This window comes from Cetorhinus maximus, chromosome 18 (assembly GCF_964194155.1).
Source record: "Cetorhinus maximus chromosome 18, sCetMax3.hap1.1, whole genome shotgun sequence".
NCBI lineage: Eukaryota > Metazoa > Chordata > Chondrichthyes > Lamniformes > Cetorhinidae > Cetorhinus > Cetorhinus maximus.
In genome coordinates this window covers 35583163-35608469 of record NC_135896.1, presented here as the reverse complement: position 1 = coordinate 35608469, position 25307 = coordinate 35583163, and the positions used below count along the sequence as shown (strand labels likewise).

Sequence of the window (25307 nt, the reverse complement as noted above, 5' to 3'; positions counted from 1 at the left end):
TGACTTTTATTACACTGTGCTGTTAATATAGCTGAACATTCTAGTGGCTTTGTTGATGACTGCACTGTATTTGTTTGACATGTTGAGCATTGATTCTTAATATTGTTATTAGTTTATAATAAACAGCAGCAGGAATAGGTCATTTGAGCCTATTCCACAAGATCATTGCTGATTTTCTATCTCAACTGAAAGCTAACATGCAGGGGCAGCAGGAAGTTAGGAAGGCTAATAGAATATTAGCCTTTATCGCAAGAGGATTCAAGTACAGGAGTAGTGAAGCAGTGAAGTCTTGCTTCAATTGTGTAGAAGCTTGGCTAGACTGCACCTGGAGTATTGTGTTCAGTTTTGGTTCCCTTACCTCAGAAAGGATATTATTGCCATTGAGGGAGTGCAACGACTTGTTCTGGGGATGGCGGGACTGTCTTATGAAGAGAGATTGAGGAAACTGGGCCTGTATTCTCTTAGAGTTTCAAAGAATGAGGGGGGATCTCATTGAAGCCCACAAAATAATTAAAAGAATAGACTGGGTAGATGCAGGTAAGGTGTTTCCTCTGGTTGGGGAGTCTAGAACCAGGGGGCACAATTTCAAAATAACAGGGAAGCCACTTAAGACCAAAATGAAGAGAAATTTCTTTGCTCAGAATTTGTGAGGGTTGTGAATTATTGGAATTCTTTACCCCAGAGGGCTGGAAGCTCAGTTATTGAGTATGTTTAAGGTAGAGATTGATAGATTTCTGATTGACAATAACGTAAAGGGTTATGGGGATACTGTGGGTAAAAGGCATTGAAGTGTTCGATCAGCCATGATCGTATTGAATGGTAGAGCAGGCTTGACAGGCTGCATGACCGTCTCTTGTTCCTAACTCCACTTTCCCACACTATACCCACACAATTGGTATCCAAAAATCTATCAATCTCTGTCTTGAATGTGCTCAACTGCGGAATATCCACAGCTCTAAGGTAACTTGAAGCCTAACTGTACCAGCACAATTTCAAACGCTATTTGGGCCCAATTTCCAGATGACAGTCTAATCAGAATTACCTTGGCCTGTTTCTGTGCTGTAAACTTGTATGCAGATGACAGAGATGAATTTTACATCAGGTAATGGAAAGAAGCATCAAAGAAATTCAAGACATCAACAAAAGAAAGACTGCTGTGGAACATCCACAGCTCGGTGGTAGAGAATTCCAAAGATTCACAACCCTTTGAGAGAATAAATTTCTCATCTCAGTGCTGAATGACTGACCCTCTTATTCTGAGATTTTGAACTCTACTTCTAGGCTTCTCAGTCAGGGGAAACATCCTCCCAGCATCTACCCTGTCAATCCCCTTAAGGATTTTATATGTTTCAAAGAGATCACTTATCATCTTTTCAACTCTGGGGTATATGGGTCTAGTTTACTCAATTTCTCCTCATGGAGCAATCCCCCATTCAGGAATTAATCTTGTGAACCCTTGTTACACTCCCTCTAAAGCAATAATATCATTCCTTAGGGAAGGGTTTCAAAAATCTACACACAGTGCTCCAAATGTGGTCTCTCTAAGACCCTTTGTATAATTGCAGGAAGACTTCTTTACTCTTATACTCCAATTCTTTTGTAATAAAGACCAACATACCATTTACTATCCTCATTGCTTGGTGTGATTTGCATACAAGGGCACCCAGTTCCCTTAGAATACCAACATTTTCCAGTCTCTCACCATTTAAAAAATATTCTGTTTTTCTATTTTTCCTACCAAAGTGGATAACTTCACATTGCGCCACATTATATGTTCCGTCTGGCACATTCCTGCCCATTTACTTTATATCCCTTAGCAGCCTCCTTTCGTCTCCCTCACAGCTTACTTTCCTACCTAGTTTTGTATCATCAAACTTGGATGCATTACACTTAGTCCCCTCATCTAAGTCACTGATATAGATTATAAATAGCTGAGACCCAAGCACTGATCATTGTGGTACCCCACTAGTTACAGCCTACCAAACTGAATTGACCTGTTTATTTACCAGTGAAAGGGAAATCATGTTTAACCAATTTATTGGAGTTCTTTGAGGAAGTAACATGTGCTATGGATAAGGGGGAACTGGTGGATGTGCTGTATTTGGATTTCAAGAAGGCATTTGTTAAGGTGCCACATCAAAGGTTATTGCGGAAAATAAAAACTCATGGTGTAGGGTGTAACATTTGGCATGGATAGAAGATTGGCTAGCTAACAGAAAACAGAGAGTAGGCATAAATAGGTCATTTTCTGGTTGACAAGATGTAACGGGCGGTGTGCCACAGGGATCTGTGCTGGGGCCTTAACTTTTTTACAATTTTATATAAATTATTTGGATGAAGGGGCAAAAGGTATGGTTGCTAAATTTGCTGATGATACAAAGATAGGTAGGAAAGTAAGCTGTTAAGATGACATACAGAGACCACAAAGGGATATAGATAGGTTAATGGAGTGGGCAAAGATCTGGCAAATGGAGCATATTGTGGGAAAATGTGAAATTGTCCATTTTGGGAGGAAGAAAAAAAAGCATATTATCTAAACGGTGAGAGATTGCAGAGCACAGAATTGTAGAGGGATCTGGGTGTCCTAGAGCATAAATTGCAAAAGGTTAGTATGCAGATACAGCAAGTAATTAGGAAAGCTAACAGAATGTTATTGTTTATTGCAAGGGGAATTGAATACAAAAGTAGAGAGGTTATGCTTCAATTATGTAGGGCATTGGTGAGATCACATCTGGAGTACGGTGTACAGTATTGGTCTCCTTATTTAAGGAAGGATGTAAATGGGTTGTAAGTAGTTCAGCGGAGCTTTACTAGACTAATACCTGGAATGGACGGGTTGTCTTATGAAGAAAGGTTAGACAGGTTAGGCTTGTGTCCACTTGAGTTTAAAAGAGTAAGAAGCGACTTGATTGAAACAGAGAAGATCCTGAGAGATCTTGACAGGGCATGGAAAGGATGTTTTCTCTTGTGGGAGAATCTAGAACTAGGGGTCACTGTTTAAAAATAAGGGGTCATCCATTTAGGACAGAAATGAGGAGAAATCTTTTCTCTGAGGGTGGCGAGTGTTTGGAATTCTTCCTCAAAAGATGGTGGAAGCACAGTCTTTGAACATTTTTAAGGCAGAGCTAGATAATCAGATAGGGGGGTGAAAACTTATCAGGGGTCAGTGGGAATGTGGAGCTGAGGTTGCTATCATATCAGTCGTGATCTTATTGAATGATGGAGCAGGCTTGAAGGGACGAGTGGCCGACTCCTGCTCCAAATTCATATGGATTCCTACTCTGTTTTCTGTCCATAAAACAATTCTCAATATATGCTTAGATATTATCCCCTATCCCATGAGCCCTAATCTTGTGCAATATTCTCTTGAGCAGTGAAATGAAAGCAAAATACTGCGGATACTGCAGATCTGAAATAAAAACAAAGTGCTGGAAAAAACTCAGCAGGTCTGGCAGCATCTGTGGAGATAGAAACAGAGTTAACATTTTGCATCCAACGTGACTTCTTTAGAACTGATTAAAGGTGGGAATTTGATGGGTTTTATGCTATTGAAAAAGGGCAGAGGGGCAGGTGAAGCAAAAATGGGCAGGGATAGGTTAGAGGGTGGGGCAGATTAAATTACAAAAATGTTGCGGATCCAAAGGCAGAGGGAGTGGTAAAGACAGTATGAATGTGTTAACACATTGTTATTTTGCTTTCAGACCTTTATTCTGCTATTCACACCTGGACCAGTCCTTTGTTTCTTTAATCCTATCATTGCCACTCCTTTTGCCTTTGGTTTCATGATATCTTTGTCATTTAATCTCCCCCACTCTCTAACTTATCCCTGAGTTTCTCCTTTGCTCCACCTGCCCTTTCCTCCTTTCTTAACAGCATAAAATGTCCATCACCAAGAGTGGCTCGGTAGCACCACTACTGACCGAGTTCGCAGAGCCCTGAAGGACATAGCTGCTAGACTGGGTCCGCAGCAGGTGGTGAGGGAATGAACAAGAGGGAAAAACATACTTGACCTCTTTCTCACCAACCTGCCTGCCGCAGATGCATCTGTCCATGACAGTATCAGTAGGAGGAACTACCGCACAGTCCTTATGGAGACAAAGTCCAGCCTTCACACTGAGGATACCCTCCGTTGTGTTGTGTGGCACTACCACAGTGCTGAATGCGATAGATTTCGAACAGATCTAACAACTCAAGACTGGGCAGCCATGTGGCGCTGTGGCCCATCAGCAGCAGCAGAATTGTACTCAACCACAATCAGTAACCTCATGGCTTGGCATATCCCATACTCTACCATTACCGCCAAGCCAGGAGATCAACCCTGGTTCGACGAAGGGTGCAAGAGGGCATGCCAGGAGCAGCACCAGGTATACCCAAACATGAGGCGTCAACCTGGTGAAGCTACAACACAGGACTACTTGCGTGCAAATCAGCATAAGCAGCAAGCAATAGACAGAGCTAAGCAATTCCACAATCAACGATCAGATCTAAGCCCTGCAGTTCTGCCATATCCAGTCACAAATGGTGATGGACAATTAAACAATTTGCTGGAGGAGGCGGCTCCACAAATATCCCCATCCTCAATGATGGGGGAGCCCAGCACATCAGTGCAAAAGATAAGGCTGACGCATTCGCAACAATCTTCAGCCAGAAGGGCAGAGTGGATGATCCATCTTGGCCTCCCCCAGAGGTCCCCAGCATCACAGATGCCAGTCTTCAGCCAATTCGATTCACTCCACGTGATATCAAGAAACGGCTGAAGGCACTGGACACTGCAAATGCTATGGGCTCTGACAATATTCCAAGAATTGTACTGAAGACTTGTGCTTCATAACTTGCCACATCCCTAGCCAAGCTGTTCCAGTACAGCAACAACACTGGCATCTACCCGGCAATGTGGAAAATTGCCCAGGTATTCCTGTACACAAAAATCATTACTAATCCAACACGGTCAATTACTGCTACATCAGTCAATCTCCATCATCAGTAAAGTGATGGAAGGTGTCATCAACACTGCTATTAAGCGGCACTTGCTGAGCAAGAAGCTGTTCACAGATGGTCAGTTTGGGCTCCACCAGGGTAACTCAGCTTCTGATCTCATTACAGCCTTGGTTAAAACATGGACAAAAGAGCTGAACTCCAGAGGCGAGGTGAGAGTGACTGCCCTTGACAACGAGGCAGCATTTGACTAAATGTGGCATCAAGGAGCCCTAGCAAAACTGGAGTCAATGGGAATCAGGCGGAGCTGGTTGGAGTCACACCTAGCACAAAGAAAGATAGAGGTCAATCATCTCAGTTCCAGGACATGACTGCAGGAGGTCTTCAGGATGGTGTCTTAGGTCCAACCATCTTCAGCTGCTTCATCAATGGCCTTCCTTCCACCATAAGGTCAGAAGTGGGGATGTACACTGATGATTTGCACAATGTTCAGCACCATTTGTGACTCCTCAGATACTGAAGCAGTCCATGCCCAAATGCAGCAAAGCTTGCGCTGACAAGTGGCAAGTTACATTCGTGCCAGACAAGTGCCAGGCAATGACCATCTCCAACAAGAGAGAATTTAACCATCGCCCCATGACTTTCAATGGCATTACCATCACTGAGTTCCCCATGATCAATATGCTAGGGGTTACCATTGACCAGAAGCTAAACTGGACTAGCCATATAAGTACTATGGCTACAAGAGCAGGTCAGAGGCTAGGAATCCTGCAGTGAGTAACTCACCTCCTGACCCTGCAAAGCCTGTCTACCAACTACAAGGCACAAGTCAGGAGTGTGATGGAACATCTCCACTTGCCTGGATGAGTGCAGCTCCAACAACACTCAAGAAGCTTGACACCATCCAGGACAAGGCAGCCTCCTTGACTGGCGCTCCCTTCCACAAGCATTCGCTCCCTCCACCACCAACGAACAGTTGCAGCAGTCTGTACCAAGATGCACTGCAGAAACTCACCACGACTGCTACCACCTAGAAGGATAAGGGCAGCAGATATATGGGAGCACCAGCACCTGGAAATTCCCTTCCGAGCCACTCACCAGCCTGACTTGGAAATATATTGCCGTTCCTCCACTGCTTCTGGGTAAAAATCCTGGAGCTCCCTCCCTAGCAGCACTGTGGGTGTACCTTCACAACAGGGACTGCAACGGTTCAAGAAGGCAGCTCACCACCACCTTCTCAAGTGCAATTAAGGATGGGCAATAAATTCTGGTCTAGCCAGCTACACCTGCATCCCGTCAATGAATTTAAAAAGACCCATCAATTCCTATCTCTTCAATTCCAAAGAAGAATCATATTGGACTCAAATGTTAACTCTGTTAATCTCTCCATACATGCTGCCAGACCTGCTGAGTTTTTCCTGTGCTTTTCTGTTTTTATTATTCTCTTGTGCAGTATCTTAATGAATGCTTTTTGAAATCCAAATACACTACATTCAATGGTTGCCTCTTATTTACCCTGCTAGATACAACTTCAAAAGACATAACATTTGACAAACATGATTCCCCTTTCAATTCTGTGTTGAATTGCCTAATCATATTACCATTTATGTGTCCCTGAATTACATATCTAACAATAAATTCTTACATTTTCCCTATTACTGATCTCAGGCTAAGTGGCCTCCTTTCTTGAATTAGCAGGGTTACATTTGCTACCTTCCAATCTGCAAGGACTAATTTAAAATCTAAGGAACTCAAGAAACAAGGGAAACAGAAAGCACGAAACTATGGGCCAGTTAGTCTAACATCTGTCATTTGGAAAATGCTAGAAGCCATTATAAAGGGGGTAATAATAGGATACTTAGAAAATCATAATACAAATAGGCAGAGTCAACATGGTTTGGTGAAAGGGAAATAATGTTTGACAAACGTATTAGAGTTTAGAAGAATGAGAGGTGACCTTATTGAAACATATAAGACTCTGACAGGGTAGACGCTGGGAAGATATTTCCTTTCATAGGGGGAATCTAGAATTGGAGGGCAGAGTTTTAAAATAAGGGGTCTCCCATTTGAGATGGACATGAGGAGGAATTTCTTCTCTCAGAGGGTCATTAGGATTGTCTTCAGCAGAGAGCAGTGGAATATATTCCAAGGATGAGTCAGACAGATTTTTGATTCACAAAGGAGTTAAAGGGTTATGGGGGACAGGCAGGAAAATGGAGTTAAGTCCACAATCAGATCAGCCAGGATTTTATCGAATGGCAGAACAGGCTTGATGTGCCAAATGGCGTACTTCTGCTTATTTTCTTTTTCTCTAATGATCTTATAAATTCTAGAAGATCAAAGCAAATGCATCCACTGTAGTCACCTCTTTTAAAACCTGTAGTAGTATCAGGTCTTGGGGATTTGTCAGCTTTTAGTCCCATTAATTTCACTAGTACTATTCCTTTACTATTAAGAATTTCCTTAAATTCTTCATTCCCAATGAACCCTTAGTTCCCCACCATTCCCAGGAATGTTTCTTTTGTATAGTCTATTATAAAGACAGATACAAAGTTTTTGTTTAACGTCTCTCCCAGTTCCTTATTTTCCAGCATGGCTTCATTATAATACACACCCTCTTCTGCTAGAAGAACAAATACAAAGCCACATGGAGGCATCCTAGATCAAAGGCACTGGCACCTCTTGGATTGTGCCATTGTTCGGGTTAAAGATCTAAGTGATGTCCGTATCACTCGGTCCATTTGGGGGACTGATGCCCGCTGGACAAATCATCGACTTATTCGACTGGTGATAATCATCCACCTAGCACCAAGACATCACGAGGCCCAAATGTCCAAGAGGAAGATGATCAATGTCTCAGTCCTAAAACAGCATGACCAAAGAGAGGAATTCTAAAGTTCAGCTCACAAACAATCTGAAAAATCTTCACATCCAACTCAATTCCAGAACAGTGGGATCGAATAAAGTCAGCTGTACTAGACTGCTGTGTCCAGATCATTGGGTTTGAGCTTTGTGGGCATCAGGACTGGTTTGACGCAAATGATGCTCAACACTACATGACACACTGGAACAAAAACGAGCAGCCTTCATTGCTTGGCAGAACAATCCAAGGTTGCAACTCAAGAAGCCAGTATTCCAACGCTCAAGGCTGATGCCCAAATACAAATCCAGAAGAAAAAGAACATGTGGTGGGGAGAGGGAATCCGAGAGATCCAATAGTTTGCTGATCATGTCATGTGAAGCATTTTTGAAGCCATCAGGGCTATCTATAGACAGAGGTCAAATGGGCAAAATCCTCTTCGTTCACACATTGATGTTTCTCTTCTTAAGGATGACAATGCCATCCTTCAAGATTGAAAAGAGCATTCTGAGCAACTCCTCAACCTTGAATCTACAGTGTCAGCTGACATCCTCCAGGCCATCCCCAGTGCCCTGTGGTAGAATCCATGGGTGAGCCATTATTGATGGGAGAGTTGCAACAAGCAATCAAAAGATGAAAAACAACAAAACCTGAGATCCCAATGGCATTCCTCCTGAGTTCTTCAAAGCTGGCAGACCAGCTGGCTCACATCAAGACTCCATGCACTCAACATATAGAATGTGGAGGAAAAAGACCTCCAACCTGACTTCAGGAATGTACCTATTGTAACCATCTTCAACAAGGGAGATGAATCATACTGTGGAAAGATTCCAGCCATTTCCCTCTTGTGCACAGCAGAGAAAATCCTGACCTGGATTCTCCTGAATCGCCTACTTCCTATGGCTGAGAAAGTCCTCCTAAAGACTGTGTGTGGTTTTAGGCCTTTCAGAGGAACTTCTGACATTGTCTTTGGTGCCAAACAAATGCAAGAAAAATGTCAAAATTAACCCCAGAACTCTTCATTGCATTCATTGACCTGACCAAAGCATTTGACTCAGTAAATTGTGAGGCTCTGTGGATTGTGTTCCAATGATTTGAATCTCCAAGAAACCTCACCACAATCCTGCGATTGCTTTATGATGATATTACTGTATATGTCTCGAGTGGGAGATCTGAAATAGACACCTTCAAAATCTGGACTGGGGTCAAGCAAGGCTGTGATAGCACTCCTACTATTCAAAATCTATCTGATGATGGCTATTCACCTCAAAGATCAACTTTCTTTTGTTGTCAGTATTAAAATACATCTTGATGGAAAACTCTAACCTCAGTCACTTCTGTGCCAAAACTATACTGACCACCATAGATATACATGATCTACAGTGTGTGTATGAATGTAGTGTCATTGTCCACTCTACACAAGATTTGCAAGCCACCTTCGATCTCTTCAATTCTATATACAAGAAACTAGTTCTATTCTTAAATGTTGCCAAAACAAAACCCATATCAAACCACACCTGTCAGCCAAATATTCCATCTCCCTTATATGTTGAAGTAGAGACCCTAATATGCACTTCCCAACCTCAATAATCACCTCCGTCTAAGGGCTACCATTGACATGGAGATTCAACAACAGATCAGCTCTGCCAGTCCAGTCCTCTACGAACTACAGAACAACAAAGACCCCTGCAAGTCAACAAAAGGCATAGTGTACAGAGCAGCTGTCTTCACCACGCTCCTGTACTGCAGAAAGACCTGGACTGTGCATCAGCGCCAGCAGAAGATTACTAAAGAAATTCCCTCAACAATGTCTCCGCCGCATCCTTTGGATTCAATGGGAGGGCCATTGAGCTGTGTCTGTGTCCTTCTTGAAGCCAGGTCCACAAGCATTCAGCCAAAATTCCTGCAAGATCAACTTCGATGGATTGGCCACAGTGTCCCAACGGTTGAAAGTTTTTGCCTCCACCAGGTCCTGTTCTCTCAACTTTCAAATGGTCAACCACCCGGGAAGATCAAAGGAAAGCTTCAAAGACACTCTGAAGTTCTTCTTGAAGAGCAGCAGCATTGACATTAATGACTGGTAGGAGCTTACTACCAATTGCTCAGAATGATGACAAGTTGTCCGTCAAGCTGTATCACGCTTTTGAGTTCTCAATGCCTTAATAATGAGGCATACCGACAGCAGAGAAGGAAGCAAATCCTGAATTCTGAATCCCACTACCTTGTGGGGCATCCTGCTGAACACGCCCAAAGATCCACGGGTTGAAAATCGGCTTGCGTAGTCACATGAAAACCCATGGCAGAAACCTGAACCCTGAGTAGATGTCATCCTTGAATTCTGGTATAGCCGCTGCCACCGATTTCCCATTATACTTTCTCCTGTCCCTGCCTCTAATTTGTTTATTGATTACTGTTGTTAATCTTTTCCTTTTTATTGCTGACAAAAACAGAGACATTTATCATTGAAGCTTTTCGTCTTACACTCATTATGACAATTCCCAAGAAAATGCCAATGTCAGGTGAAACAACAATTTACAATGTATGAGAAGAGAGTACTGATGGATTTGCAAGTGGACTCTGGTAGAGGCGCTGCCATGGGGAATGCACCAGTTGATGATGACTGATGGTTAACTGCCAAGCATGGTTTGAAATTTAAACCAGGCAGCTTGACTCTGATTGGTCAAGACATTGCCCTGGGAAATGAACCAGATAATGGCTGTTACTCATTTTGTTTAGCTGAAACAGATGCAATGTGTGTACATGTCCTTTCTGTCTACAAAGAACAGGGCCTGGTGTTTTAACATATGTAGCTTCCAGTACATACAAATCTGCTACACTGCGAGTCCAACTGACGATCTAAAATTGGTTGCCAGTGTAATTCTTAACACACTGAGGATTATTTAGCAAACGTTGTCCAATTGCAGAATCACATCTAATGTTGGACACTGTGTTTTGAGTTTTGCAAGCATGGGCTGGTTGGGTATAGTCTGTATATTGATAGTTGTGAACAGCGGAACAAACACACTGTTTGATACGATCCACCAGCCTTTGGGACTTACGGCCTACATACCTAGCACCACACTGGCACTGAAATTCATATACCACAATAATAATTTGTGTGATAGGCCGAACATCTTTTTGGCTTGACTGCAGCATCCCGTTAGCGGCGAATAATACTCGTGTTGCTACTGCATAGTAGCAGCATGAAACAGCTAGCTTCACCTCACCTTGCCCTTCCAGGGTAATCTATCTCAAAAAATTTGAGCAACAGGTGAAGCTAGCTGTTTCATGCTACTACTTTGCTGTAGCAACGCAAGTGGTATTTGTCACAAACAGGTATGTAGGCCTCATGTCCCAAAGACTGGTGGACTGTATCAAACATCTCTCTTCCGCTATTTGCAATGTTCAAGGTACAGACCGTACCAACTAGCCCATGCTTGCAAAACTCGAAACAGTGTCCAACATTAGATGTGATTCCGCGATTGGACAATATTTGCTAAATAATCCACAGTGTGTTAAGAATTACGCTGACAACCAATTTAAGATCATCAGTCAGGTTCACAGTGTGGCGTGTGTGTGTGTACTGGAAGCTACATATATTAATGCACAGGGCCGTTCTTTGCAAACAGAAAGAACATGTACATACACTGCAACTGTTTCAGCTAAACAAAATAAGTGACAGCCATTTTCTGGTTCATTTCCCACAGCAACGTCTTGACCAGCGTCGAGCTGCCTGGTTTAAATTTCAAGCAATGCTTGGCAGTTAACTGTCAGTCACCATCAGCTGGTGCATTCTCCATGGCAATGCCTCCAACAGAGTCCATTTGTCAACTAATCAGCACTCTCTTCTCATACAGTATAAATTGCTGTCCCGCTTGACATTGGCATTTTCTTGCGAATTTCCTGATGAGTGCAAGACGAAAAGGTTTTACAAAAAAAACTTATTTTTTCAGCAATACTCAAGTTCTGTACTGCCAAATGACTACTTTCCCTTCTTACGTGTCTATAGAAGCTTTCACAATCTGTTCTTCTCTCTCTTTCTTGTTCATTCTCATATTGTATTTTCTATCAATTTTCTGAGCATTCTTTGTTGAATTCTAAAATCGGCCTGATCCTCAGACTTACTACTATTTTTGGCAACATTTTAAACTGCTTCCATTAGGTCTAACTTTTTGATAGCCACCATAGGGTCACTTATACCATGAGGTTTTTATTCCTCAAGGGAACATATATTATGAATTATTTCTTTCAATATTTTCATTATCTACTGTCATGCCTTTTAAATCTAATTTTCCAACCTACCTTGGTCTATTCGCCCCTCATACCTACTTAATTTGCTTCAATCATACATAGGATCCTGGTTATGGATTCAACAAAATCACACTCTAAACTCAACATAAAATTCTACCATATGAGCACACTTCCCAAGAGGTTCCTTTACTACAAAATTATTAATTAACCCTGCCTTATTGCATAATACTACATCCAAGCTAGCCTGTTTCCTAATTGGTTCCGTAACATAATGATTTAGAAAACTTTCAATCCATTCTATGAACTCATCCTCTATACTATTGTTGCAAAATTGGTTTGTCCAGTCTACTTGAAGATTAAAGTGCCCTCTGATAGTTGTATAACACTTACTACATGCATCTCTGATCTCATCATTTACACTCTACGTGGCATGACAATTATTATTAGGGGGCCTATTAATTACTTCTACCACTGCTTTCTGCCCCTTGTTTCTTAGCTGTACCCAAATGAATTTTACATCTTCATTCTCTGAGCCAAGATCTTTTTCTCGCTACTGTCTTTATTTCAACTTTTATTATCAGGACTATCACTGCCCTCCCATTTCTATTTTCCCTGTCACTTCCAAAAGTCAAGAATCCTGGAACTTTTAGCTCCCAACACTGGTCACTCTAACCACATTTTCATAATCTCTGTGGGATGAAACCTATGTATTTCTATTAATTTATTTATATTTTTCCCTGATATCACTTTGGTGACTAATGGCCTATAACCTTTTAAACTCTAAGTCTCTTCCTGACCTATTCTGGTTAATTTGATCCAAATTGCTATCTTGTTCTCCAGCCTCGACATTCATACAATTGCTTTTGAATTTACCCTTCCCTGAATCCTGTCCCCACAACCAGTTCATTAGTTTAAAGCCCTATTTACTGCCCTCGTTACATGATTCACCAGGACACAGGCCTCATTATGGTTTAAGTGGAGCCCATCCCAATGGAACAGCTCTTTTTTTGCCATTACTGGTGCCAGTGCTCCATGAATTGAAACCTCTGCCTCCCACACCATTCTTTCAGCCATGTATTTAACCTCCTAATCTGTTTGTCCCTTTGCCGACTTTCAAGTAGTGCAGGTAACAATCCAGAAATTATTACCTGTGAGATTCTGTGTTTTAATTTTGACCAGGTCAGAGTAGGTTAGTGTGCTGGCAGCTGTGGAGGAGGGGTAGTAGAATAAACACTTTAAAAAGAAAGTTTTAAAATGAGATAAATTACACTGACCTGTTTTATTTTGTCCAGTTTCTCATCATCTTCTAGGAAAAAGGTCAAATACATGTACGATACATCTACCTCACAATTCCCACCAAACTGTTGGTGTTCTTCAATAGTATCCTTGCCACCTGAAAAAGCATGCTTGTTGATCTGAGGATAAAATATTACAAATAAATTAGCATTAATGTTGTTGCATGTAAATATATTTTATGTTATCTCTCTGGTAATAGTTCACTTTCAAAAAACAGCTATTGTTGACAATACCTTCAAAGAATAGTATTACAAAATAGACTTGGATTAAACCTTATATGCAAGATGAACCACTGTTTTGACCAGCAAATAAGGGAATAATTTTCTATCTTACGTACATACTTGATATATGGTGAACATCACCTTTGTTTTGATCTGCTTTGGGGTATCTGTGAGGAAGATGGATGAATTGGAGTCACTGGCACTCATTTTTGTTTGTGCTCCTTGCAGAGCAGGGAAGAAGACTGAATGCAACAATGCTGGTTTTGGATATCCAATCCTTGGAGCAACATCCCTGGTCATCCGAAAATATGGGTCCTATGAAGAAGTAATACAAGTGGTTAAACAGAATTGAAGTTTTGCTCTCAAAACTAATCTTGGGGCACGTGAATATTAACTGTAGTCAAATTTAAGCAATTACAGGCACATAGTTATAGTTAAAAAAAAAACTTAGAAAGACAAGAGAAGCAGTGTCGACAGTGAGACCAGAGGTGAGACCATGAGGATAAAAGAAGCAGCAACTCAAGACTTGAGTGCAACAGCAGGAGTGGGACCAGAGGTAAGAGGCAGGGATGAAAGCAGTGGCAGAGTGAGAACAAAAATGAAAATCAAGGAGTGATATCATAGGATGGAAGAGACTGGAGCAGAAGAGAGCACAGAACTGAAGGAGTTCAAGGGCAGAAGCGCAAGTATCAGGATTGAGGCAAAAAACAAACCTGAAATGGCAGCAGCACAAGGGAAGATGCTGAGTGAGTATCTGGTGAGTGTTTTTTTTGTTAAATAAGTCTTTAGTTTATTTCTGTCAAGTTTAATCTAATAAATAGAGATATGGAAGAGCACCGCAATCCTGTGAAATGCAATCCGATGCATCAGTGAGAGATACATGGGTAGCATGCTTCCGGAGGTGGTCACATTGCAGTGTAAGGGTGTGCAGGCAGAGGGAATGCGTGCGCGCCAGACAGTGAAGGACCAGGCAGGTATTGCAGGCACCCACTCCCTGTCTGCACCCCCCTCCCCTGCCTTTTGGGGTGTACAGCCAGACGCAAGGCCACAGAACCATGGATGGCTCAGCTGTAGAGTTGAGGAGGAAAGAGGTCAGGAAAGCAATAATGGTAGAGAGATTAAATAGTCAAGGGAATGGACAGATGTTTCTGTGATGACAGACATGACTCCAAGATGTTGCCTCTCTGAAGCTAGGGTCAAGAATGTCACTGAGCAGCTGCAAAACATTGTGCAAGGGGGTGGGGGTCATGGTCCATATTGGTACCAATGACACAGGTGGAAAGAAGGATGACGACTTGCAGGCAGATTTCAGGGAACTAGGAAAGAAATTAAAAAGAAGGATCTCAAAGGTTGTAATCTCTGGAGGGATTTAGGTTTCTGTGGCAGAGAGACTGGAAAGCGGTTGGACCTCAACAACCGCTAGGAACAATATCTCAGTGGGGAGGTTTGCTGGTGCTGTTGGGGATAATTTAAACTCACTTGGCAGAATAGAAGCCGGAGTGTAGATTCAGAAGGAAGAGAAGCAAAGTTGGAAACAGAAGGCAGAAAATTAAAAAGTGAGAATGGAAAGTTGAGGAAGCAAAGGCTAGAAAATAGATAACAAAAAAGTTGTTCAGGAATCAGTGGTATGTACTTTATTGCATAATGAATAAGGCAGATGAACTGAGAGCACAGATGGGTACTTGGAAGTATGACATCATGGCCATTTCTGAAATGTGGCTTAAAGAAGGGCAGGGATGGCAGTTCAACATTCCTGGCTACAAGGTTTTCAGATGGAACAGAGGGGAACAAAAAATATAGGGGGGGGAATGTTGATTATATTAATTAGAGAAACAATCATAGCTACGAGGAGGGATGTATTGCTAGAAGGAGCATCAAATGAGGCTATATGGATTGATTTGAGAGACAGGAAAGAGGTAATCACAATGCTGGGAGTATACTATAAATCCTCAGTCAGAAGGAAATAGTAGAGCAAATAGTTGGCAAATTGCTGAAAAGTGCAGAAACAAAATGTCAGTAGTAATAGGGGATTTCATCTCCCTAATATTAACTGGGATAAAAATCAGTGTAAAAGGTGCAGAGCACGCAGAATTCCTAAAATGCATTTAGGAGAACTTTATAAGCCATTACAGGACAAGCCCAAGAGAAAAGTCACTTCTGGACTTCATTTTAGGAAAGGAAACTGAGCAGCTGGAAAGGGCATCTGTGGGAAAACATTTTATTAGTAGTGATCATAGTTCAGTTAGGTTTAGTGTTATGAAGAAGGGCAAATATAGACAAGGGTAAAAGCTGTAAGTTGAGGAAGGCCAATTTTATTAAGTTGAGATGTGATTTGGCAGAAGTGGACGGGAAACAGCTACTTGATGGCAAATCAGTGTCAGAGTAGTGAGAGGCATTCAAGGAAGAGCTAAAGAGGGTTCAAAATTAATAAGTTCCCACAAAGATAAAGCATTGCATTCCCAAACCTAGGTCCCACTCCGCTGCCCCCACCAAATGTTAAAGAGCATATGGAGTAGGATAAGGCAATAAAAACGTCAGATGCCTAAAACTCAATACTGCAGAAAGCCTAGAGAGTTCAGAAAGCGCAGGAATGAAATGAAAAAGGAAATCAAGAAATATAGCTGAAAGGTGTGACATGTTGCTGAAGCTTTTCATCTTGCACTCATCAGGACAAATGCAAGAATGCCAAATTTCAAACGATTACACAATTTATGCTACAGGAGAAAAGGGTGCTGATTGGTTGGCAAGTTGACTCCAATTGGCCAAGGTGTTGCCATGGAGAAAGCAACAGTGAGCCGTAAGCTCCCCAATTACTAGCTCTCTAGTAATTAAAAAAAAATTGCAAGGCTTGAACATATTCCTTTTGCTTGCAGAGAACGGGTCCCTGTGTATGAACATATGTCGCTTCTAGCAAGTATAAATTGAACCATGTTACAAGCTTGACTGAATATCTTAAATTGGTTACTGGGTAGCTGTTCGCATGTTCAGGATTGTTCAGCAAGTGCTACCCAATAGACGTTTTGAGTTTTACTGTTCTACTGTTAGATATGTCTCCGTGATTGAAATTTTGTACCACCAAGTGACTGCAATTAGGAAAGCAAAGAGAGGGCATGAAAAAATATTGGGAAGTAAAATTAAGAAAAACAAAGAGAAATACATAAGGAGCAAGAGGATAACGAAGGAAAGGTAAGGACCAATTTGAGACCAAAAAGGTAACGTGTGTGTGGAGTTAGAAGAGGTGAGCATGGTTCTTCATGAATACTTTGAGTCTGTTTTCATAAAAGAGAGAATGAAGCAGACATTATATTTAAGGAGGAGTAGTATGAAATATTAGAAAGGATAAACAGTGAGGGAGGAAATATTAAGGTGTTTAGCATCCTTGAAAGTGGATAAATCACTAGGTATGGATGAAATATACTCCAGATTGCTATAGGAAGCAAGGAAATAAAAAGTGGAAGCTCTGACCACTATTTTCCAATGCTGTCTGGCTACAGGCGTAAAGCTGGACGACCGCTAAAAAGGAACTAAGGGATAGCCTTAAGTAATTACAGACTAGTCAGCTGAACCTTGGTGGTGAGCAAATTATTGGAAAAAAATTCTGAGACACAATATATATAGAAAAGCATGGATTAAATCAAGGACAATTAAGCATGAATGTGTTAAGGAAAGGTCATGTCTGACTAACGTGATTGAATTTTTGAGGTGGTAATAGGGTCAATAAGGGTAGCACATTTGATGTAGTCAACATAGATTTTAGCAAGGCTTTTGACAAGGTTCCACATGGCAGTCTGATCAGAAGACTAAATGCTTATGGGATCCAAGTGAAAAAAGCAAATTGGATCCAAAAATGGCTCAGTGGCAGGAAGCAAAAGGTTAGGGTTTACGATTATGTTCTGCAGGGCTCAGTACAAGGACCCTCATGGGCTGATCAGGTAGGCAGACAAATGGTAAATGGAATTCATTCTGGAGAAGTGTGAAGTTTGAAATGTTTGGACAGGACAAACAAGGCAAGGGAATGCACAATAAATGGCAGGATACTGAAAAGTGTAAAAGAACAGAGGGCATGGAGTGCATGTCCACAGATCCCTATTGTAGCAGGGCAGGTAGATGAAATGTTCAAGAAGGCATACAGGATACTTTTCTTTATTGACTGAGGATTAGAATCTAAGGACAGGGAGGTTATACCATAACTATATAAAATGCTAGTTCGATCATAGCTAGAGTACTGCATACAGTTCTGGTCAGCACATCACAGGGGGTTTGTATCACGCTGGAGAGCGTATAGGTTTATGAGGATGTTGCCAGGAATGCAGAATTTTAGCAATGAGGATTGGACAGACTAGGGTTGCTTTCCTCTGGACAGTGGAGACCGAGGGGTGACCGGGGGGAGACTTAATTGAGGTGCATAAAATTATGAGAGGTGCTCAGATAGAGTGGTAGGAAGGATCTTTACCATTAGCTGAGAGGTCAACAACCAGGGGGCATAAAATTAAAATAATTGGCAGAAGGATTAGAGCGGAAATGAGGAGAGATATTTTCCATCCAGATTGTAGTTGGGGTCTGGAACTCACCGCCTGAAAGGTGGTAGGGGCAGAAACCTTCATTGCATTTAAAAAGGACTTGAATATGCAATTGAGGTGCTGTAATGAACAGGACCAAGAGCTGGAATAAAAGCAAAAAACTGCGGATGCTGGAAATCCAAAACAAAAATAAAAAAAAAAATACCTGGAAAAACTCAGAGCTGGGAGGTGGGATTAGACTGGATAGCTCTTTTTTGGTCAGCATGGAACACAAGGGGCTGAATGACTTCCTTCTATGCTGAAAATCCAAGTTTCCTAAAATTTTACGTTTCACAAAGCCTATTTACAAGAACATTGGCTTGCAGAACCAAGTACTTTTGTCAAAGTATGCTGAATATACTTTAATATAAACTAAAAATAATAATATAAACTGCAAATAATTATAATTTATAAGAAATTCATACCTGCTACAACAAAATTATATTAAGATCTAGCTGTGTACAGCAACTCTTTGCAGCACCAAGTAGCAATATGAGAGACTATATGGTGATGCCTGGGCTATGAACTGTTGACAAAAACAAAAATTGCTGGAAAGACTCAGCAGGTTTGACAGCATCTGTGGAGAGAAAGACAGAGTTAACCCTTCAAGTCCAGATGACTCTTCTTCAGAACTAACGAGAAGTAGAAATGTGGTGAAATATATACTGTTTAAGGGGGGTGGGACAGGTGAAGCTGGATAGAAGGCCAGTGATAGGTGGAGGCAAAGGAGAGATTGCAAAAGTTGTCATAAACAAAAGGTCGAAGGGGTGTTGATGGTGGTGATACTGGCTAAAGGAGGTGCTAATGGTGACATTAAGAGTAGGAAGCAGGATGAGCCAGTGACAGATGGCCCTAGTGGGGGTGGGGTGGGGACGGTGTGGGAGTAAGGATCAAAATAGGCTAAAAGGTGGGGATAAAACAATGAATGGAAATAAATTTTAAAAATAATAATAGAAATAGGTGCGGGAAAAATGTATGAAAATTTAAAAATCAATATTTGAAAAAAGGGGGATTTTTTCAAATATTTATTTTAAAATTTTTTATATATACATTTTTCCCACCCATTTCTATTATTATTTTTAAAATTTATTTCCATTCATTGTTGTATCCCCACCTTTTAGCCTATTTCGATCTTTTCTCCCACGCTGTCCCCTCCCCCCACTCCACCCCCACTAGGGCCATCTGTCACTGGCTCATCCTGCTTCCTACTCTTAATGTCATCATTAGCACCTCCTTTAGCCAGTATCATCACCATCAACACCCCTTCGACCTTTTGTTTATAACTTTTGCAATCTCTCCTTTGCCTCCACCTATCACTGGCCTTCTATCCAGCTTCATCTGTCCCACCCCCCTTATACAGTATACATTTCACCACATTTCTACTTCTCGTTAGTTCTGAAGAGGAGTCATCTGGACTTGAAACATTAACTCTGTCTTTCTCTCCACAGATGATGTCAGACCTGCTGAGTTTTTCCAGCAATTTTTATTTTTGTTTCAAATTTCCAGCATCCGCAGTATTTTGCTTTTATCTATGAACTGTTGAATTCAGTCATATTGTTGTACGATGTGTCAAACACTTGGCAAGTTCCTCAACATGAAACACTATCCAAAACAGAAAGCTGTTTCCAGGCTGCTCTTCTAAACATTTTAAAGAAATAACTTACATTTATATAGCACCTTTCGTGGCCTCAGGATATTCCAAAGTATTTCACATTGATGTACTTTTGAAATGCAGTCAACGTTGTAGGAAAACGTGGAGTCAATCTTGCACAGCAAGATCACACAAACTTAAAAGATATAAATGGCCAGATTTTCTTCTTTGGCGTTAGTGGGTGAGGAATAAATGTAGACTATGACACTGGGAAAATGTTGACACTCTTCTTCGAATAGTGCAGCTTAATTGTCACTTTTGCTCTGGTATTGTCACAGATCTGTCTGTCCTCTGGGCTCTTAGGCTACAAGTGGTGTATAATGAAAATGACTCATGGGGGGGAGAAAAAACATGTACCACATAGTGTAAACTTGAATGCAATTAATACTTATAATTCAAAGGTCTGGCACATTTCAAGCATATGTATTCTCTTTGGCTAGCACTTAGCTCTGACCTGGTCAATAGCACAGGGAATGAGACATTGAATATCCTTTTGGCCGTTAAAGATTTGTGGAAATGAGGTGCTGAAAGATGGAGCCGCCTGGATAGCAGGAAAACTGATCTTTCCTGTCAATTAAAAATACTGAGTTAGAATTTTTAAAATACATTTCTTAACAAGAGCAATCAAACACAAAGTGATTAACAAAGTTAGATATTTACCATAAAAGATCTAAAGTGATACGTTATACTAATTTACCTCAAAGAACACAAGTTATATATATTTATACAACTCACATGTTTATATATTCACATTGTCGCTCAAATATTAAACTTTCCCCAGACACAATAAAATATTTGTTCTCAGTTTAAATTGGCTTAATCTTAGCTAATTAATGGAATGCTAGTTGCTTAATTATGAAAGATAAGGTTCTTGCAGAAATTTAACAAAACATTCTCATGGTAGGATTGGTGATTAGAAGCTGGTACAGTCGAAATTAAGCTTTTAACTTTGAGGTCACAAATCTATTCATGGGGCTATGCAGTAGTTTCCAGTTTAATGGTTACCAAAAGGAACACAAGTCTGCTCACAGAAAACATTTGATAAAGTTTGGTGAAATCACAATAAAACAAGATGTTGATGGGAGCTCATGGCAGGAGCGGAAACATAAGAAATGAACTTACTGAAGGTGACACAAAAATGATGGCTTCAGTACACAAGGTCAAACTTTTGATTAAATTTTGAAAATAAGCACTATTAATCTTACCTATACAGTCACTATCTCCAAAGCCAAAGATCCCCTTCACTTGATTAAAAGTAACATGTTTCTGGATTTTAACCACATTCTGATAGAATCCTGGGCTCTGTCTGCAGCCAGAACAGAATTAAAATATTATATTTGCAGACCTGAGGTGAAAAAGCACTTGATTTATAGTTAAAGAAGAATCTCAGTTCTAAAGTTACCACAACTGTAATTTTGATGTCATAATCTATCTGACTATGTTGAGTAGGGTAGTGTTTAGGTGTGTATCTTACAAGTACATCTCTTGCACAGTGCATTGGAGTTACTACACACTTGCCATGGAATCAATGCATTTTTGATCTCACGGTGAAAAGGTACAGTAAAGGAAGACTGAGCCCAGTTATCTTCGGCTGACTTCACATATTTCCAAGAAGCCTGCTATTATACGGTACTGGGGGAGCAGAGGCTTGGGAGCAGGTGTCCAGTCTGTTCCATCAACCAGATAAGTTTGGGGTACTAGGAGTTCACAGGAGCAGAGGCCATATATAATGTAATACATTGCAGTATAGTTGACTCATACTTTGGTGTAGATTTCAATTCATTGCAATTTTAACAGCATAGCAATTTTAATCACTTTCATGCTTCATGAGAATGTGATACTTAGCTTGTAGGGTTAGGATCAAATTCAGCCCGGACTGGGTGTTTTTTTCTTCACATGCATTGCTGGGAGCACTGCAGTTATTAATAATTCAGCAGGGAAAGCAAAAACTTGCCTGATTCACTCCAATCATCCTCTTAAGCTAAATGTCGTCTCAGGTCTTTCGACTCATTATTTACAGTTTGGCAAAAGTGTCTTCTTTATGGGTATTTTCCCCTCCATGGTGGTTTCCTCCTCTGCTGCAGGTGTGTCATGCTCATCACTCAGCAGTGTCTTCAACATGTTATCAAGGTAATCAATGGCTGATAGTTTGGGAATATATTTGTTCCCCAGCGGAGACCATAAGTATAGAGTGGACTATTTGTTTTTCCTTTATGGTGTTGTGTGTGAAATTTTTTTAAACAAATTAAACTGTCTTTAGGAATCAAGGCTAGACATTATGGCAACATTTCACTGTATGCTAAGTTGGGGCTGGGAAGGGAAGGTTACAATGTCGCTTAAAACAAAGCATACAGCAGAGAACTAATCTCCAGAAGTAAAGCACCATGCCACACTATTTTACTTTCAATAGTGTAAATTATTTCAGTACCACTAACAAAAAATTGGCTGCATTATAACATACAAAATATTCTTAATTAATCTAACCTACATTCCATACTAAAAGATTTTCTATAGGTTACCCACCATTACTGCCATATCTCATATTTAGATTAAAATCGTCTTTTCCAATAGAAAAGATCAATAAAAACACTGGTGCAATATGAACATACCCCAAGTAATCCAGATCAGAGAAGATAAAGGTCTTATTCATATCAAAGCCGCAAGCAATGATGTCTTTGGCATTCCCAACAGCATACTTATAAGCCTGTTCCAGTGTTATGTCTTTCCACAGGTATTTCTCATCATCGGTCAGCTGAATTACAAGAGGTACATCAAAAACATCTTGGAGCCACCTATTTAATAGAATATATAGGCATGAACAAGCTGAATCCTTTTTATTGGAACAATCAGTGGAATATCATTTCATTGGTCTTAAGCTTTAAGCCAGCTGGGAAAGCATTTTAAATGGGCAGTAACTACCAACACTTAACTTGAAAGCCTACATTGCACACCAAAAATGCAAAATGTACAAATATTATCTTTAAAGAGCACTATGCAAAATTTTTATTAGTAAAATGATGGACATGGCCAAGCCAGCAGACTGCTGGATCAAGAATGAGCCTGCAACTCTGCATAGTATATCCTCACTAAACTAGCAGACTCTTGAATCATATTTCGTGTCAGCATAGTTATAAAACATCATTCAGAGCTCGCAAGCCAAGATATCACAGGGTTAATTTAACTTTTCAGTTGGCAACAGGCAGAGCACACCAGCAACTCACCAGTTCTGGTAGTGAAGAGGGCTGAGCCATTTTGAGGCCCTGGCCTCATTTTAACAGAACCAACAAGATGCAGATGCCAAACGAGCACCTCATCTCTCAATGCAGCTCATTGCATTCAGGCTGGTGCTGTTATTCCGCAGCCTGGAGATCACTCAGCTGGCATCAAGATTAGTCTTGCTCTTCCTGGCCCCACAAAATTGGGGTTATATGTTCACCAAACAGGCAGGCGTTTCGTTGCCTACTGGTAAGCCCCTGTAAAGGCGTCAATGAGCAAAGTGTTGACATTAATAGGCAAGCATGTCTACCATTTTAATGTCGATTTCAGTAAGTTAAATCAAGCCCAATGAATTTAAGAAGCACATATAAGGTTGCTCTCTTAGTGAACACATGTATTCACACAAGTATTATCCAAACTTACTTTGTGAAGATGAATGGAATAAGGTGGCCCATATGCATAGCTTCTGATGAAGGACCACGCCCTGTATATAGGTAAAATGATTTTTTTGTTTCAAAAGCATCAAGGATCTGGTGCATATCCCTATGAAAAAGGAGTGATCAAAAATACAATTTCAAGAATACCTTTCAATACAGATAAACCAGATAGGAAAATGTCATGGGAAATTTTCTGGCATTGAGAAATCACAAAACAAACCCTTCAAATAAATGGCATCAGCCTAATAATCCCATGCATCTTAAATTAATAATTAAAATACACTCCAGTCGAATTGATTCCAATAGCATATTACTAACAGTAAAATTACAGTATTCTACTAAAATAGCTATTACTTAGATTCACTTAATTTCATATTAAATCTCTAGTACTTTGAAGTCTTTACACTTTGATGTAAACATTCAGTGACAACTAAAACAAAGCAGATTTTTGCTTTATGTTCAAAGTTTCAAGTGATTAATTATATATCTTCAGGTGATGCCGAAACAGCCCTGAAAAATGCTGTTACGAAGTAACTTTTTTGTTTTATGACAGTTTGCAACAATTATCAAATGAGGGAGGATGGCAGTTAATAGGATGGCGAACATGTATCATGTTATGTTGAAGTATTACTATTTTTACTCTTTTGTCTCAGTAATTCAGGACAGAACACAGAAAGTAATGTCAGAAGTTTCAAACTTTAAAAGATATTGAAAGATTATCCTAAAAAAAACTAGTTCAGAATGTAACAAACCATACTGCATTTAAAATATAAGAGATGCCAGTTGCTACAGTAACAAACAAAGGAAAGTTCAGCAGTTGGGAATAAGCCACATGTACTGAAGAATCACGTACTACGGGCACAAAAATAGATAAAGCTTTACCAACCGATGAGAGAAGAAGATTCCTCTGCGAAGAAAATGATGAGCTTTTTGACCAGTGACTTGTTCTATTCGGTTAATCAACTCCTGATCAATTTTGCTGCTTCCAAACCGAACTATAAATGACAAAGAGGTTTTCACAATTACTAAATTAGTGCAGTACAGTATCACAAGTATTGGAACATAAATTGAAGTAATATTAAACCATTATATTTCTTATCTGAATTACAATGAAAGGTTAAAGGATTGGTATGATTTTCCATCTCTGTGAATGTGTGCAATGAAGCTGCAAGTTAGTGATCAAAAATGATGTACAAAAATGAAATTTAAATACCTCTCTGCGCAAGTGACAAGTTTAAGCTGTACTATATCAACAATAATGTCTGTATTGCAAGTCTGTAAAGTGCCTATGGATTTTTTTTACTTTAATAGTACACATAAATAAATACATGCTGTCCTGTACTGTTTTCTTTCTATATTACATTTTCCTCTCTTTTCAAAATACACTTCAAAGATAAATTACTTAATTTTCACATCATCCTTCATTACAAGTTCACCAATGATTTAGGTTTACACCAAATTGTTGGTTCTTAACCACTCAAACCTAAAGTGTCAGCTGTAACTGAGTCGGAAGCACTTTCACCTCTTAGTCAGAGGTTGTGGGCTTGTGGGAGCTTTCTGTATGTAAATATGCTTCATACTTATAACTGTGACTACACTTCAAAATATCTCTTTGATTGTAAAGTGCTTTGAGATCATGAAGGTGATATATAAATGCAAGTCTTCCTTTTTTTAAATTGTTCTAAGCATTCCAAGATGATGGGCATTGCAATCAAGGCTGAGATTTATTGTTCTTTTATAATTGTCCTGAGAAAGTGGTTGAGGTCCATCTTCTTGAACCATTACTGCTTTTGTGGTAAAGGGGCTCCTAGAATGCTACTGGATTTGAAGCAGTTTGGTACAACTGATTGACTTGCTAGGCCATTTTGAGAGCAGTTATGA

The 25307-nt window shown here is 40.3% G+C and overlaps 1 protein-coding gene across 2 annotated transcripts in view; it reads right to left on the bottom strand.

Moving 5' to 3' along the window:
• The window catches only part of wars1 (tryptophanyl-tRNA synthetase 1), a 33752-nt gene that overhangs the window by 3121 nt on the left and 5324 nt on the right, over positions 1–25307 (bottom strand). For both annotated transcript variants that reach the window (XM_078562378.1, XM_078562380.1), the window contains exons 4-10: positions 24313–24421; positions 23413–23532; positions 22383–22565; positions 20979–21079; positions 20228–20340; positions 13705–13878; positions 13321–13461 (exon numbers count right to left, since the gene is read on the bottom strand). In XM_078562378.1, coding sequence (XP_078418504.1) covers positions 13321–13461; positions 13705–13878; positions 20228–20340; positions 20979–21079; positions 22383–22565; positions 23413–23532; positions 24313–24421 — 941 coding nt within the window. The remainder of the gene's footprint in view (positions 1–13320; positions 13462–13704; positions 13879–20227; positions 20341–20978; positions 21080–22382; positions 22566–23412; positions 23533–24312; positions 24422–25307) is intronic.